At 38.7% G+C, this 16,999-nt stretch overlaps 1 protein-coding gene across 2 annotated transcripts in view; it reads right to left on the bottom strand.

The window, feature by feature from the left end:
• The window catches only part of PIK3R1 (phosphoinositide-3-kinase regulatory subunit 1), an 82,125-nt gene that overhangs the window by 25,454 nt on the left and 39,672 nt on the right, over positions 1-16,999 (bottom strand). The window contains exons 1-3 of one of the 2 annotated variants that reach the window (XM_012782806.3): positions 5,844-6,359; positions 1,911-2,003; positions 1,384-1,458 (exon numbers count right to left, since the gene is read on the bottom strand). In XM_012782806.3, coding sequence (XP_012638260.2) covers positions 1,384-1,458; positions 1,911-2,003; positions 5,844-5,988 — 313 coding nt within the window. In that variant the 5' untranslated portion in view covers positions 5,989-6,359. Of the gene's footprint in view, positions 1-1,383; positions 1,459-1,910; positions 2,004-5,843; positions 6,360-16,999 lie in introns of those variants that run through there. The other variant, XM_012782802.2, reaches the window with a different exon arrangement.

Genomic DNA, 16,999 nt, shown 5'->3' with positions numbered 1-16,999 from the left:
TGAAGCTGTTAGAAATACAGAAAAACAAACCTTTTCACCCTGAGTTTTCTGTGAGTGGATTTCTAATGACTGACTCTGTGGGAAGTACAGACTATGGAGCAGGCAAGAGGCTACACCCTGCATGTGTGTGACTGGTTTCCAAGTACAAAGGAAAAATAAAGTCGAACAATTTTTTTTTTAAGTTTCAAAACACTTGATCCGTATACTTCAAGTGAAAGTATTTACTGATAAAGGTACAGTCTCCTTTTCTCCAAGAAACATCTTTTCTAGAAATTTTCATAAGCTGCCTCATTTTGAAGCTGGCTCACACTTCACATTCTCATTTACAAAATATCATGTGAGCATTTTTCATGCAATTATACTTCTGAAGAAGCTTCTTTCGAAACTGGTTTTCACTCTTTTTGGTTCAAATGCCCAAATTTTGGGTTCAAATGTTCAAATCTGTGAGGCAGAAAATTATTTTTCTAAAAAAATGAAAGTATCGTGAGAGTATGAAGGATCTGAGAGATTCTAGACGTTGATATGAGAAGATGGCTGTCTGGAATGATGGCAAGTAAACTGATATGTACAGTTTTTTTCTGTATGCCAAAGTGGGGAGGAAATAAATAGCAAAGCCACCACTTGGCTGAACTAATTGTCATTCAACCAATGGTGTGCTGGAGATTGCTCTCACCAGAGCCAACTGTCCTCAATTCTTCCTAACTCTATGGCCAGTCACATCACACCGGTTAGCCTGGAATCAACTATGGTGGGAATATTCACTTCATGAAATGGGCCAATGCTACAAACCAGGATTTTTTCTTCCTAGAGAATTAGCTGATCAGCACACCACTGAATGTAACAAAATCATGATGTTACTTAACATATACATGTATGATACGAAAAACAAGCAAGCCAGAAAGAAAGGAAAGGGTAAGACAAAAGGAAAAAATAGGGAAAAGAAAAGGAAAAAGAAAGGGAAAGGGAGAATAGAAGGAAAACATAATAAAAAGATGTCAGAACAGACATTTACTAAATGACATAGGCTTATAAATATATTTTTTTAACTGATCCAGTTGAATTAGATGTAGCCAACTGCAGGGTTGAGGTGGTTTCTCTCCTCTGCAATTCCTGTAGGACCCAGGGCCTCATGGGTGCAACGACGGCCAACACGCCTGCAGGCGGGCGTGCACACACTCACGCCGCAATGCAGCAGACAACAAAGGTTTGCACTGTTTCCATAATAAGGCAGAGAGAACTGTGTGGGATTTCTAAGTGTAAAGTTTCCCTTTACACTTAGAATGTTGCATGGATTGAATTCAATTGTTTGTGTGTGTGCATTACCTGAAACAGAAAGGTAAGACCTGTCTGTCCCGTTTGCATTTCTAGCTCTGTGACACTCACCACAATCAAGAAGCTGTCTTAATTCTGCGGGGCTGCTGGAGCTCTGTGTTCTGTATAGAGTTGAACATTCCAGACCTAGGACACAAAACAGACCATGTATGCAAAACACAGCTCTCTGGAGAACCTGCGAGCCTGTTGCCAGAGAGACATTCCTGCTTCCATCCAGTATCCGGTTCCAGATGTGTACCAAATATTCTTGGAAGTGACTCCCACTATTCATCTTACATGGCATGCCAATAGTTTTGGCAAAACCATCTGGCCACTAAGTAGTTAATCATGTTTATTAAATTACGGAGAATTTAATAGTGTCCACACAATGACTCCATATTAACCTAGAATTAGAAATCACAGACCAAGATGGTTTCCCCACAACACAGCCCCAAATAGCTTATGTGTCTAGCACAGTACCTGTGCATAGCAGGTAGGAAGAAATTTACTTAACGAATGCCCAAGAGACAAATATAAATTATAACAGCCATGAAATAAAGGTATAACAAGTGAACGATTCCCTCTGACAGTCTGGTTACCTTTCTTTTCGATGGCTTCCACAAGCTTGATAAGAAGAGGGGGGGCAATGTCAGGAGGCGCAAACTGCTCTGCAAGATCCGGGAGAGTCAAGGCTGCAAACAAACAAAAATCCCACCATTATATTTAATGTGGGGCAGTCAAATGCATTAGACCACAATGAAGAACGTTTAAATATAAAATAATTTAATTAGATCTTGTCATAAACTCAGGCCCCAGTAAGAGGGACCATGACCCTGGGGGCTCAGCCCTCTTAGGCCAAGGGGACACGCCTGCTTCTTCTCTCCTAGGACATGCTTGGAGCACCTACCCAGAATCCCAGAACTTCCTGCCAAATGGCCTCTCATGACCTTTCCTACAGGTCTGTTCTCCCCAGGGCAGATCTCCCTGCCCAGGTACACCCCTGGGCCCAGGAGTGCACTGTGGCTGGGTGGAAGGGACTCGGGTGGCAGGGAGAAGCTGGGGACGAGGCCAGGTCTAGCTCCCCCTCATCCACATGCTCTGAGGCAGAGCTCTCAGGAGCCCAAGAAGTCTGAATTCAATTGTGGTCATTAGGAAGGAACAACTGCTCAGGTAGGAGGATAGAAGAGATTTTGTTAACAGTTTGTTAACATGATTTGTAACTAAAATATTTAGACGCAGGGTACCAGAGTCTCCTTTTGTACTCTTGCCTCAAGTCCCTCAGATGCCAGGGGTGGGCCGAGGAGCAGATCTGGAAGCTGATACGAGTGATCACTGCCCACTTGGCATCAAATTCAGTCGCTGTGTAATTGCTGTCAAAGCCTTTATTTGCTTACACATATTTTAGTCAGTAGTTTAAGAAATGTGGTACATTTATAAACTGATTTTCCAAGTTTTATTTACACGTTTTACCAATTGTAATGATAAAAAAAAATTGGATGGTAGTCACAAATAACTTTCTTGGACATTACACTGATAATCATATTCTCACTCCAGGAAAAAAAAAGAAAGAAAAAAAAAAAACACTGTTAAGTAAAAATATTTTTCTCAAAATATTCCAGAAGAGGGAGCTAAATATATTCCCCTCAAATTTCTCAAACTGCAAAATATAGGCAAATGGCAGTCTTTATAAAAAATATCTGTATGTGCAACCTGTTTATTCACCATCTATAAATAACTTTTTGGACACTTATGATTCATCACTTGCACTCTTATCTAGAAAGTTTATATAACTTAAGAAAGATGAAATATTTGCAATTTTGTTTCAGTGAGATCCCAGTGATATAGTTCTTTATATACTAAAGCTCTATACTATGTCAAACAAATTTCTAATTAAGCCCATATTTCAAGTACTAAAAGTCAACATAGAACAAATTCATGATACAAAAGTAATGTTATTCAATTTTGACTCAGAGAACTAAGTATGATTTAAGTCATTTTGCAAACCCTAACCCTTTGGTCTAAGACCCTTTCCAGTTGCAATATGCAGTATATAGATGAACATGTGATCTTCCACCTAGCTCTAACAGCCATCGCAACTACCAGGATAAAGAGATAACAGCTACATTTTGAAGGAAAATCCTATAGCAGCACGGTTCAACAGAACTTTCTGTGATGATGGAAATGTTCTATGTGTGCTCTCCAATGAAACAACTACCTAGCTACTAAGTACTTAAAATGTAGCCATTGCAACTTAGGAACTGAATTTAATTGATGTAAATTGAAATAGCCACTGAACTTATTTTAATTGATCTGTACTGGATAGCTGTATGTGGCCAGTTCCCAGGGTATTAAAGGTGCAATTCTATTTGCCTGAGCAAGGGCAAATTCTGTCAATGGCAGATGAAAGATTCCTGAGTCAGCTTTGTGTTACAGAGACTCCACTATAAAGCTCTCTCTGAGCACAGGGCTTCTTGACATAGAGCTAATCAATATTTGAACTCAAGGCCCTGCGAAGTTTATCACTCAGTTTCTCCGGTGACTTTGGCTTACTGCAACATCTTGGACCTAAAGGCAGAACCGACATGCTGTGAAGTTTCCAGACAGTCACTGTGCAGAGGGCTGGGTGGGAACTTCATCTCTCCTGTGTGTCTCACACCTGCTAGAGCCCAAGCATCACCTGGAGAACTGGCTGGGAATACTGATTTCCAGTTACCACGCTAAATCCCCAGAATCACAATATCCAGGAATGGGCTAGTAATCTGTTTGGGGTTAGTAATAAGTTTTAGGACATACTATTTTAATAAGAAAATTCATGTGGGTGATCCCTTGGCAAAAAAAATCCAATAATGACATCTTCTAAATCTCTAAACATTAAAATGTGAATGTATCTGAAAAAACACTTAAAATACAATTGCCTTGAAAGTTTCATAGTCTTTTAAATTAAAAGCATTGTAAAATACAAAACACTGTAAAATGAAAGAGCACACCATTTCATTTCCTCTGATAAATTATATCACTTTCCTTTGCCTTAAGTAGATTGACAACTCACAAAAGTATTCTCTCCCACAAATACCTTCTACACTGAACAAAATGAAATATTATCCTATCAGCATATGTATTAGAAGGGAAATACAAAGGTAGAGAAATAGTGTAGACTCTGTAGAGAAATGTTATTAATTAGGATTTACTATAATGTCTCTCCTTTGCCCTCTCAAACTAACAAGCCCTTGGCATACCCCAAAACTCAAAAAGCTAAAGATTGAATAGTAAATGTACATACATATCCACACAACTCTCATGCAACTAACATGCCAATTCCTTTCCCTTCCTTCATAAATTACACAGGCTAAAAAAAAAAAAAAAAAAGCACTTTAACACTGGCACTGAAAATGGAGTTACTTAATAAAGGTTTATCTCATCCCAGAATCTTATCAACACAATCAAATATGAAAGTTAAATTAAATAATAAGAGATTTCATCTAATTGTGATTGAAATATGCACCCAACAGTTGTTACATTGCTGGGTTGGCAAATGCTACATACACTTTCATCCCTCTCTTTCTTCACTGAGTTTGAAAAAAATTAAAAAAGCAAAACTTTCTTATTTTTCTTTGTCTTCAATGTTTCCTTGGCAAAAAATTTTAGTTTACCTATGGTATCCTGGGCTACAATGTATCATTTGTTTTACTCATTCAGGTGTTAGAGATGAAGTTTCTAAAAGGCATTGTGGTAGCTACCAGTCTGGGAGAACACTGGAACTTTTCTCAAAATGCACACCAGATTACTTAAAAAAGGAAAAAACTATGCATATAGTAGGAAGTATAAGTACTCCTTTTGTAATATATTAAGTGAATTTCCCACTGGATTTTTAATATTGATAAAAGCTCTTATCGTGCAAAGGTATGACTCATCACAGCTGATCAAGATTACGCAGTTGAAGTTTTAAAAGGTAAATTTTACAAGGAGAGATGATTTTTTTTTTTCAAAAAAACAATTCAAGGATTTCCTGTTCGTTAGTGCAAAATGTCTATGATTCAATCCATTTCCCCTTTAAAATATTTAGACATAGGGAATGTGAAATTCCTACTACCTAAGAAGCTTTGAAGTGTGTATCTTCTACTTTGGGCTACAGTATCAATTACCACTGAAAGTCTAACAAGTATTCCAAAATAAAACATTAATTTTAATGACGATCCTAAAATCTACTATTCCTTTAATTCTATTAAATACACAAGGTTAATAATTATTTTTTCCATATGATTTCATTTTAAGACATTCCAACAGGAAATGACAATTGCTAGGAATTACCAAATTTGGCAAGTTGTTCTTTGAAAAGTCCATGATAAAGTACCATATCATACAGTTTGAAAAACCAAAACATAAAACATTTTAGAACTTAAAAAGAAAAAGATTCTAAGAGTATAGACCATATAGGGCAGAGCTACCAAGCAAAACACAAATTAACAGAGCACATGATCCTCCTAGAGTTTACATATAAATTCTCATTAAGTTTCATCTTTCAATTTTTATACCTGAACAAGCAACGAGTTTTGGTTTTGAGGTCTCCTGTAGCACAGTGTACAAGGCTGGAGAACCAAGTCCACTCTTAAGAGTCTGGATAAGCTTGTAGATTCCTCTACTACAATCCGACCCCAGTTTTTCAATTAGCTGAATCATTTTTCATCAAAAGAAATCAGCACTGCTTAGAAAGGGAAGAGAGAATAGCAGAAAGGTCTAAAAGTGGTGAATCCAAGACACACATTATCTCAAATGAAAGGAGGAATCAGTCTTCGGTGTTGACAAGAACACCGATGAATTAGGCGTCCCAGGTTGTAGAAAGAATTTCTGATGACACACCCCGATGCTGCACTTTCCACTAGTTCTATTTTTCCCCCTTTGCCCTGGTGACAACCAATCACATGGAACAGAAGAGAGCCTTCTCTCCAAACTTAAACCCTTCCCAAACCACTAACACGAACAGGCCTCAACAGTCCTTGGGCACCAGCGGTGTGTGGGAGACAGTGGCATTCTTTGCATTAAGTGGTGCCAACACTGCTATGAAGTGCAAGATGAAACCAGCACACAGCTGCACCTTTTGGAGGCGTTCTCCATAAAAAAAGATATTTTAAAAGTTAGTGCCTGGCAGAGCCCAGTGGAAAGTTTAAGCTGAAACACTGGGACTCCAGAGACTGCCCAAGCCAACTATTTCATTACTGATGGAAGCAGCTTGGAAGTGTGTGAAAAACTGCAATTACCTCTAAAAATGTAATACAAATACACAGAAAAGAGAGTGTATATGCAAAATGGGGATCAATATTATATCAAGATGTTAATCTGTCTACTAACTGCAGCTGAATCAAAACTGTATTCCTATCTCTCTCACAATTCAAATTAAAAATGTGCATTTTGGTGGACAAATCTAATTCCAATTTTGTTCTTAAGTAAACTTCTAAAGCACACTCATACTTTATGCATATGATTGATATCCTGAACTTTAAACTTCTTAAGCTCTATGGACAATGCCACAACAAATGTGGGCCTGTGCTCTTTGGGTAAGATAATGAAGCTAAAAACAAAACAAAACAAAAAGCACAAAACCACTTATAAGTTCCTTAATTTGGGGGCATACCTGTTTAATCAGTAGTATAAACGTGATTAAAAGTACAGGTTTAAAACCAAAGAAGCCTGGGTTTTAATCCTGGCTTTTGCACTTACTGAGTGTCATCTTGGGCAAATGAATTAATTTGAACTCCAGTTTTTCCATCTGGAAAATGGGAACAATTATGTGAGGAAATAAGGATTAAGTAAATACTATAAATAAACATGGTAGGCATAGTGGCCAGTACGTAGAAAGCACAAAGTAATGGGTAGCTGTTAGAATTATTCATGTAATCTTTGTTATTGTTAATAGATTTTTGAAATATCCAATTACAATGACAAGTTTTAAGACCAGAAACTATCATCATTAAGAAAGAGTCTTCAATACTTCCTAAAGGCAGCAAGCTGTAAGCACATTTGGTAGACACTTGCATTTTGCTTTTCTATGTATAAATAATACCCAGTATCTTTTTAGAAGTCATAACCATCATATTATTTTCATTTTATGCCACTTTTCCCCAATAAGAGCTACAATACTAATCCATTAGAGTTATTAGACTTCAATTTTCTGATTGTAAAAGGAAAATAAAGTTGGAATGATTGTGTGCTAAATTATATTGAGTTTGGCAGGAAGGAGGACTTTTTTGGGATGAAGAGGAGGAGGGCAATTGAAAATGAGAATAGAAAGTAGATATGGAAATAAATCTTCAGCTATAACTCTACAGTATTTTCTGAGGTAACTAATAGGAGAGAATGAAGAGTTGCCAACAGATTTAAACTGGAAGTTTGCAAATCTTTTCAGATACCCTAATTAGTCTTTAATACCTGTACGTTTATCTTCTCCCACTTATCTCTTCTGCTCTACAGCTTAAAAACAAATGAAAGGGATATGAGATCCTCTTCCCATTAGTTTTATTCCTACACAACAGACTGGTATAGGAAACAAACAGCAGGCAAAGATCTTATTAAACATAAGCAGACATTACAGCTTTGTTTCTGACAGCCTTAGCTAAAGCCGTGGAGTTAAGAGATAACTGAAATGCAAGATTACACTTAATCTTTGACAGGCTAGCCTAATTAACTGTGATTCTTATCATCTAAATTGGCGTCTGATTCAAAGATTACAATTCACAGTGTACAGCAAATTAAAATGCTAGGTAGGAGGTAAATGGGGAAGAAGGGACCTCCGCATCTACCCACTAAAAAAATTTATAGTTGAGTCCATGGGATTTTAGAGGCCAGTGATTTATAAGGAAAGTTGGTCTTTTGGTCTGTTGGCTTAGAAAGACTTCATATAAAGTGTGATGAAGAGGCCCCTTCCCCTCCAAAAAAAGAAAGCCTACATGCAGTGGGCCCTTGGCTATTTGTTGGATGAATGAGTGAAGGAATGACTATTACTGAACACCGACTAGAAGCCACATCACCCCATTTAGTATTTTACATGTGTGTAAAATACTTACATTTAAATTACTTCCATGTAAAAGGCATACATTTATTTTTCATAACAGTTCAAAGACGGATGGTCGCTATTAATCCCAATTTAAAGGCAAGGAAGCTGAGACTTAGAGAACTCAAGTCATCTGGCCAATGTCACATATCTCTTAAGTAATGCCTGAGTTCAGGTTGGGCCTGTCTTCCCTCTGTGAGAGTATACAAAAGTCCCAGGAAAGGGAAGAAACCTATAAGTTTTCCAAAGTCTCTTGCCAAGGCTCCCTAATTTAAAAGGTAACTGTGCTAAGGGTGTCATGTGACACATTGATATTTCATGCTCGATCCCACAAGGGAATACTTTCTGATTATGTTCAAGTTAAGCTATCTTGATAATATCAGTTTTTGCACTTCCCCCCAAATAAGGAAATTAATACATTCTCCCTCATTATAAACTATATAATAAATGCAGACCATTGACGCTGTAAGCAGAAAAGCAGAGGGAGCCCCTGTTCTTAGCAGGAGGGGCAGTAGGTAGGGGCACTCCAGATGAACCACGCTACCTCTGGCTGACAGTGAACTTGTGGAGACGCTCGCCTCTCTCCCACTTAGATCTGATAAGGAATTTCAGAGTCAAACTTATAAAATGTTAGAAATGTTTAAAAACATTAAAGCAGGATTGTAAAAGGTAACTTGAGAAGCCCTAATGTCACAAGCAATTGAAGGATCCAGGGATCAGGAGAGGGCTGGGATCTGGAGAGGAACTGGAGAGAAAGATATTACTGGTGAAACCAGAGACCAGAAAGCAGCACCAGATCCAGGCTGGAAACTCACTGGCGGTGCAGAGGCAGGACGCTGGCTGACCACGGAGAGAGTGAGTGGGGAGAGAGAGGAGAGGGACTGCCAAAGAGGCATATTTGTCCAGCTACACAGACAGGCAGTTTTAAGAAAGCCTGGATGGAAATCAGAGGAGAAAAGCAACACCAGATTCCATTCAAATAACTACAGAGAGTAGGGTTTTTTCCTCTGACATTTTTAAACATACTAAAAAGTTGAAAGAATTGTTCAGTGAATGCCCATATATATTTCACCTAGATTCTATAATACAATTAACATTTTATCATATTTTCTTTGTTACATTTACTCATCTATGCATCAGGTTTTGTTTTTTTTTTTTAAGATGCATTTCAAAGTAAGGTCCAGATATCAGTTGCTATGGACTAAATTGAGTCCCCTCTCCCCAAATTCATATGTTGATGCCCTAACCCTTCATGTGATAGTATTTGGAGAAGGAGCCTTTGGGAGGGAATTGGGTTTAGATGAGGTCATGGGGGTGGGGTAGGGCCTTTCTATGAAGAGCTTGCTCCCCACACTTCCCGGTGAGGACACAGCGAGAAGGCAGCCGCCCGCAAGCCAGGAAGAGAGCCCTCACAGAACCTGACCATGTCGGCACCCTGATCTCAGCCTTCTAGCCTCCAGAACTGTGAGAAATAAATTTCTGTTGTTTAAGCCACCCAGTCTATGATGTTTTGTTATGGTAACCTGACTTACATCAGTGCACTACACCCCCAAAACAAGAAAGAAACCTTGTCTAGAAAAAAATCAGAGTCAATCACAAATTCCATAGGTATTTAGTAAACACCCTGTGTGTGTCAGAACATCTCCAACAGCAGTGACTTAAGGCAATGTTACCCAACTTTCATGTCCACATTAATAAATGTGGTTCAGGAAGTTAGGATTGGGGTCTGGGATTCCACATGTCCAACAAGCTCCCAGGTAATGCCCAGGCTGCTGGTCCTTGGGCCGCATTCTGAGTAGCAAGGACTGAAGATGAGCCCACCAGCCACAGAAAGAAAACTCAAATTACTATAGGAAAAGGACCTCAATGAACAACCTTCTAAAAACCTGTTACCTAGATGCTGGGGGCTACCTGGGCTGGTCTTACACCAGACCCCAGCTGACAAACATTTAAACTTGTGTCAGGCGGAGGATGCTGACTGGAGGGTTTAGCTATCAAATTGAATTAGGTCTGATATCATATGAATACTTAACTAGGTATCAAAAGAGAGAGAAGAGCAGTGGAGGGCTGCCGCTCTGTGCATCTCTGTACTGTTGTGCAGGGAGGGGTCGCGTGAGTCACACCAAGCCCAAGCAAACACTCATGCCAGAGCCTTTCTCACCATACCAAAAAGAACTCAGCTCTGTAAATTTGGTGTGTGGTGTGGGGAGGGGGTAGAGAAAAACAGAAACTGTTAGAACATCTCGGATTCCTGCTACTACGACTAGTGGACAGTTCCCACATAGTGAACATACAGTGTCCCACACTATGCTCAGTGCTTTACCCCGTTGGATCTGAACAATCTTGTGAGGAATTACAATTGTCCCCATATTACAGATGAGGAAACTTAGATTAAGAAAAGTCAAGCCAGTTGCCTAAAGTCACGTCAGCAGTAAGTGATAAGGCTACGATTTTAAAGCCAAGTGTAACTCTATGAATCCAGGTTGCCTCCTCAGGCAGTCAGGATGTAGGACACCATTTGGGAGGTGACAAAAGCCCTGAGCAGGGGGTTGAAAAATCTTTGCAGGACACCAATGGAAAAGCTCATGGCCACAATGAAAACCCTTAGTGACAAGAGGTGTTCAACTTGAGCTTGGACTGGCAGGCTAGCTTCTCACCATCACCTCTGCTTTATCAGGACTGAGCCCTTGCCAGCCCACTCAGCCAGGCTAAATATTTTCAGGATAGCATTTATTAAATATTTTCTCATAAGGCTAAACTAAGCACATTCTTCCCCAAGGATGTAATGGGTTTTATCCGGCTAAATATAGCTGGCTAAAGGTATAACGGACTCTTCTGGTTAATTGTCAGGTGGGTAAGAGCCCAGAAATAATTTTTTTTAAATATATATTTTAATACTTATATTTCTAAGGATCCTGGGATACGATTTTAGTAAAATAGGCTTAATAAGTACATGAAGGGAGTTAAAGTGCCCATGATCAAAGGGGAAAAGAAAAACAATTAACTGTGTGTGGAATGGGGAAGAAAATAAAGCCAAAAGAACAAAGGGCCTGAAAACATGGAACAGAAAATTCCCTATCAGCTAGTGCAGAAGAAATACATAGGAAAAAAAGATAGCATGTAGTCAGATATTTAATTTAAAAAGTTTGAAAAAATCATTGATACAATACTAAGCTATCCATATATAATAAAGGGTAACAGTTTTATGATAAAAGGAACCACAGCCCTTAACAATTATGTGAGGAATCAGTTTTAGAAATGAAGCCATATACTTTCCCTACCTCCGACAAAGGTGATTAATTCTGGTGGGCTAATAAATTCCCCTATCTCATAATATATTAATACTATGACCATTAGTGAAACAGCAAGAGGCTATTCACCTCTCACAGCTAAAGAAATTAGTAGACTCATTCTGGCTATGAGTTTAACAATTACAATTTTAGATGGGTGAATTTGGGCAGAAGTTGGACCCTATCATTAAATTCTCGAAAAATCTCATGGTAATAAATAGTACGCTATGGAGAGTATTTGTGCCAGACTAATCTACTTTTTTTAAAACTGAGATACACAGAAGGCCCTACAGATAGAACCAAACTATAAAACATATGTTGATTATGAAAAAATTACAAAAAGAACCCCCCCCAATACAAAGAAGCCTGACCATGTTCCCAAAAAGATTCTCAGAAATAAACTGACATGTGAAGAGAGCTGATATTTGAGGAGTATATTCTAATAATTGCCTGAAGGTCAATAAGGAAAAGTGGTTACGTCAATCTAAATTAGAGCTAACTGTTGGAAGAGGTGAAGTAATAGATTAAGCTTCACTTGGGGTGGGTAGGGAGGGAAGACTATACAATCAGTAATTTTAATCAACGCTTTAGGTTCTTGATAGAAACATCTTTCTTGGTAACACTCTGCAGCTAGAACATAGCTGAAATGTCCTGTCCAAAAGTAGAAATGGTAAAGGAAATGTTGGCTTCCTATAATGAAAATTCCTGTGATACTGTTAATGAAAAAGTACCAGTGCTTGGGGCTGGTGATGGTCTGCAGGCAAAAGCAATCATTTATCACTGCGGGGTGTTCCTTTCTGCATCATCATCTCAGAGTTGCCTCTTTCCCAACAAACAACCTATGCTCCACTCTTGGTTGCACCATTTCTGTCTTCAGTTGAAAGGGAAGTGATAGGGCCTGAACCACAGGAGGGAGTTTTGTACATTTTGTTCTATCAGATTAGGCCTCAGTAACTTTATGAATTATGAGCTGTCAACTACTTTTTTCATCTGCTATAGAATATGCTTCTTAGAAATTGTGGCTATAAATAAAACAACAGATGTTTTCTGTTGGCTCCAATAGGAGCTTGGGTACTTTTTTAAAAGGGGCTAGGAGTTAAGAGAATTAATCTAAAAGGCTGTATTGGGTTTCCCCCTGTTGGTCACTTTTTGTATTGGCCTTCTGAAGGCAGGTTCATTTGAGTGCATAAACTACATTTGGGGGTCATTTAATGCAATGTATTTGGAGAAACTTCTAGAAAGGGGTTTCTAAAACATTTACAAAAAAAAGTACCATTAAATGTCTTCTGTTACTATATCATATGAAAAACCATTGGAAAGCTGCTGTGTAGCAGAAAAAAATTAGACAATTTACATGTAATCATGAATTACTTTAAAAATAATTCTATATTCTCCTTAGATAATATGTTGTTGCAGATCTGGAAAAAACAAACAGGTACCTAGAGGATGGCTGGAGTTGCACTAAACAAATACCATTTCAAATATGCATGTGTGTGTGGGGGGGAAATAAATGAAATTATATAAATGCAAGAATGGTAACATTTAGTTATATTTCATTGGGCTACATTAATGTATAATTCATAACCCAGGAAGAAGGAGTTTAAAGTAGTGTTTCCAAGTTAGGTAATATTTCATTTTGCCAGAATGAACAGTAAATTCAAAATGACTAAAAAATTTCTCTGACTTCTGTATGTGGATCTAATAAAAGACAGCTAATTCCATGTTCGTAAATGTATTCCAAAGTCACGACTGCTGCAAACCGAGAATGTAACTTTAACTGGGTTCCTGTGTATGACTGGGAGATCATGAAACTGAGAGTGACATGAAGGGAGAGAGGTATGTGGTCACTGCCCTAGATACTACCCTAGTCACTCAGGTCACTTCCTTGAGTCATGAACACAGCGATGTGTAGTACAGCAATCTCCGTATGTATGTGGGAAAGAGACTCTGAGGTTAGGTGACAGCACCAAGATCACTTGACTAGTGTTCAGCAGAACAGATATTACGACCTATGTCCGTCTGAATCTAAGGGCCCTTCTCTTTCCAATCCACCTTTGATTCCTCTTTCTCCTATTGTCCCTCTTCTGAGTTTCTGAACTAAGTCACTTGTAAATGCAATTCCCTTTGGCATTTTGCGATTTTTGACCAATGTGTCCACAGCAGTGCTGGGCTCCTTAGAGATGAGGGCAGGGGAGGGAAGGTACATGCACAATCAGCTCGTGGTCTATACAGGCAGTGAGTACAGGTGCCAGGGAGAAAACAAGGGGGTTAGTTAGAAGTCATGCACGACACTCAAAGGAAACTGCTCTGATCTCCAAACCCTAGATCTTTATAAGATTATCTATTCCCTTCTGAGGGAACTTGGGATTCATTTAATATTTTTTTTGAAAAATAATACATTCTCAAAAATGTGGTAATGGGAAATAATCCCATTATCAAACAAGATCAGAAATAATATCCTAAAAACTGCCCTTAGTGTTTGAGGCTTTCATTACCAGATGCCAATAATAATAATAGCTAACATTTACAATGTACTTAATATGTGCCAGGTTCTATGATAAGTTGCTTTTACTAAAATTATCTGAGAAAATGCAATCTTTAATTTTCTATCATCATCCTCATTTTACAGAGGGGAAAACTGAGGCTCAGATGAGTGATTTGTCCAGACTCACACAACTGTAGTACTAGTCAGATCAGGATTTAACTGATGAGCAATTATCTTGTTTAGAGGACATAAACGCGGCTCCTTTTCAAGGGATCCTTATGCACGAACCGAGTGTTGTCCCCTGAGGTCTCATAGGGCATATGGCTTCCTTAAAAACCTCACCCTTTTGTGGTGCAGCCCACTGTACTACTTTGGAAACAGACTGCCAACCTCTAGACAAGAAAGTTAGAAAAAAGAGTTCTCTAGCCAAAGAACAGACCCGGGAAGTAGAGAGCTCAAGAACAGCCACTCCTTGATTGGACCATTTCCCTACTTACTGTATTTTTCTTTTTTGAAGATATTCTACAGAATGTTTGGCATATCTGATCAAAGCTCACCAAATGAAAATAGAACCTCCCTCATCACGGTGACAGCCAACCCTCCCCACTCTTAAAAATCATAGTATGGGACCAACTGTTTTCTACCGGTTGATCATCCATTTTGGAAGCAAAGACACAGATACACACAAAAAGAAACTGAACAGAATATACAAAACAATCACTCAGTAGAGTCTCAACTAGGAATCAGAGAAAGAATGGCTTTCAGTGCTCTGTAAATAGTGGGGTTGAAATATAAGCCACATATATAAGTTTACATTTTCTATTAACCAAGTAAAAAGAAACACGTGAAATGTCATCTTTTACTTAACCTTATACATCCAAAATATTATCAATTCACCATAAAACCAATCGAAAATTATTAATTTTTAAGATATCTTAGACTTCATTTCTCTTTCATTTTATATTCATAGCACACCCCGATTCTGAGCAGCCACATTTCAGTGGCTCACTGGGGCTGGGACGTGTGGCTGGTGGCTCCTGTACCACGCAGTAGAAGATGGTCTTCAGTTTTTCCTCAGTGTGAGTCTGGTTATCTGGAGGATGTGTCAGCTTTGAAATCAAAATTACAAACACATACAAAAAGGAACCATATTCCTTATATGCCAAGAGGGTCACATAAGAGCTCTTTCTTTGTTTACTACTAGCATATAATAGATAACAGCTTAACTCCACGTGAAGGCATTTAGTCCAAGTTGACAGGGAGTGGGGAGCATCTACAGTGTTTGTTATACACTAAGAACCTGCTGAAATACTAGAAATCAGGTATCCTGGTGTTTGTCACAGTGCATGGTGCAGAGTCAGAACATCTTCAGAAAAGACATGATTAATAAAAATTCTTTCATCTGATGGTTCTCCATCTGCTACTGGCTCCCCTTAAAATGAGCATTAAAAGTGTCTGTGTACCCTCTGTTAGAGACTGTCTGTTGACTGCAGATGACAGAAGGTTCAATTATCAGGGACAGTCTGGCACAGTTAAGCTATTAAGTCAGAAAACCTAAGGTCTGCTTAGGTTCACAACTTGACAGTATGAACTGCAATAATTTCATTTATGAAATTAGTGGTCATTAACATGTCCCATACTGGCTGCAAGACAAATGAACGGGGGTGGAGGCAGAAATATCTACCTAGTATCAGTGGCAGAGACAGACATCAAAGGGAGCTACTTTTCTTCCAGATATGATGGTCCAACGGTGGATGCATATTTTTATAGCACACCATCCTCAAATTCAAAGTCTTGAATACAACCTCTTTGCAGAATATGCAGTGCCATGAATCCATTCCTATGAAATGTGGAAACAATTTTTCAAGTGTGTTTGTTACAATATTAAGGTGCATTCTGGGCGTCAGATTTCTGCTAAAAAGGCAGCCTAGACAGGACAGAGCCATGGAGGAGAGCGGAGCAATTTAAGTAGCACCGCACGCTGTCAGATGTCATCTTTTGCAGCAGGTGCCATGCTGCCTGCTCCTGGTCCAAAAACATGAGTCTAAGTGCATGAACTGTGAAGCTTCAACCCAGTTCCTAATTGACACTTTTAAGAAAAAAATGAGTTTCACAGCTTAAATATCAGCTTCCAGTTTGGAGCCAGAAGAAAGACCGTTTCCTTTAAAAAGTCAAGCTGCTGTTTTCTCTAAGCGTAAAATGTTTTTGGGGTGGCAGAAACTGGAAGTGGCAAGAAGCTCCCAGCTCAGATTATACAACGACATTATAAATAGCTAAAAACTACTGAATCAAAAATTATTACATAGGAAAACAAGAAAAGAACAGGAAATTATAGACAAGGGAATCTCCTTTGGAAATGCTAGTTTCTGGGTAACAGATACTATATACAGTGAATGTCTGAAAAAGACAACAAGGAGAGAACAAGGAATTAATATTACAGACACAGAATCTTCTTCAGAAATGACAGTTCCTGAGTAAAAGATACTATATACAGTGAGTGTCTGAAAATGTTAAGCTACTCTGCAAAAATTGTCTAATGAAGGAGAACATAACTTTGCAGCACACAAGCATTAGCAGAACATAACACGTCCTAAGTGTCATACACCTCCCCCATTCCCCATTCCACTGGCTGTCAAGACTATATTAGTCCCCTTTGGGGTCTTTGGACAGACACTAAGACAAAAGGGTAAATAGACTGACATTAACTCCCTAATCATCAGCCCTCAGTTACTGGGTTACTCCTCCCTGGCTCCCTTTGCATTTCAGCAGGCTCCTAGGTAGACAGAAGAGGTTAAAATGTGTGGGTAGAGGGAACTTCATGGCTCTTCTTAAAGAAGAGGCAGCGCCTATCATCTACCTGTCCATATT

Source organism: Microcebus murinus, chromosome 11 (genome assembly GCF_040939455.1).
Source record: "Microcebus murinus isolate Inina chromosome 11, M.murinus_Inina_mat1.0, whole genome shotgun sequence".
In the NCBI taxonomy this organism is placed as follows: domain Eukaryota; kingdom Metazoa; phylum Chordata; class Mammalia; order Primates; family Cheirogaleidae; genus Microcebus; species Microcebus murinus.
Note: the sequence above shows the minus strand (reverse complement) of the source record. Positions and strands in the feature narration are given on the sequence as shown.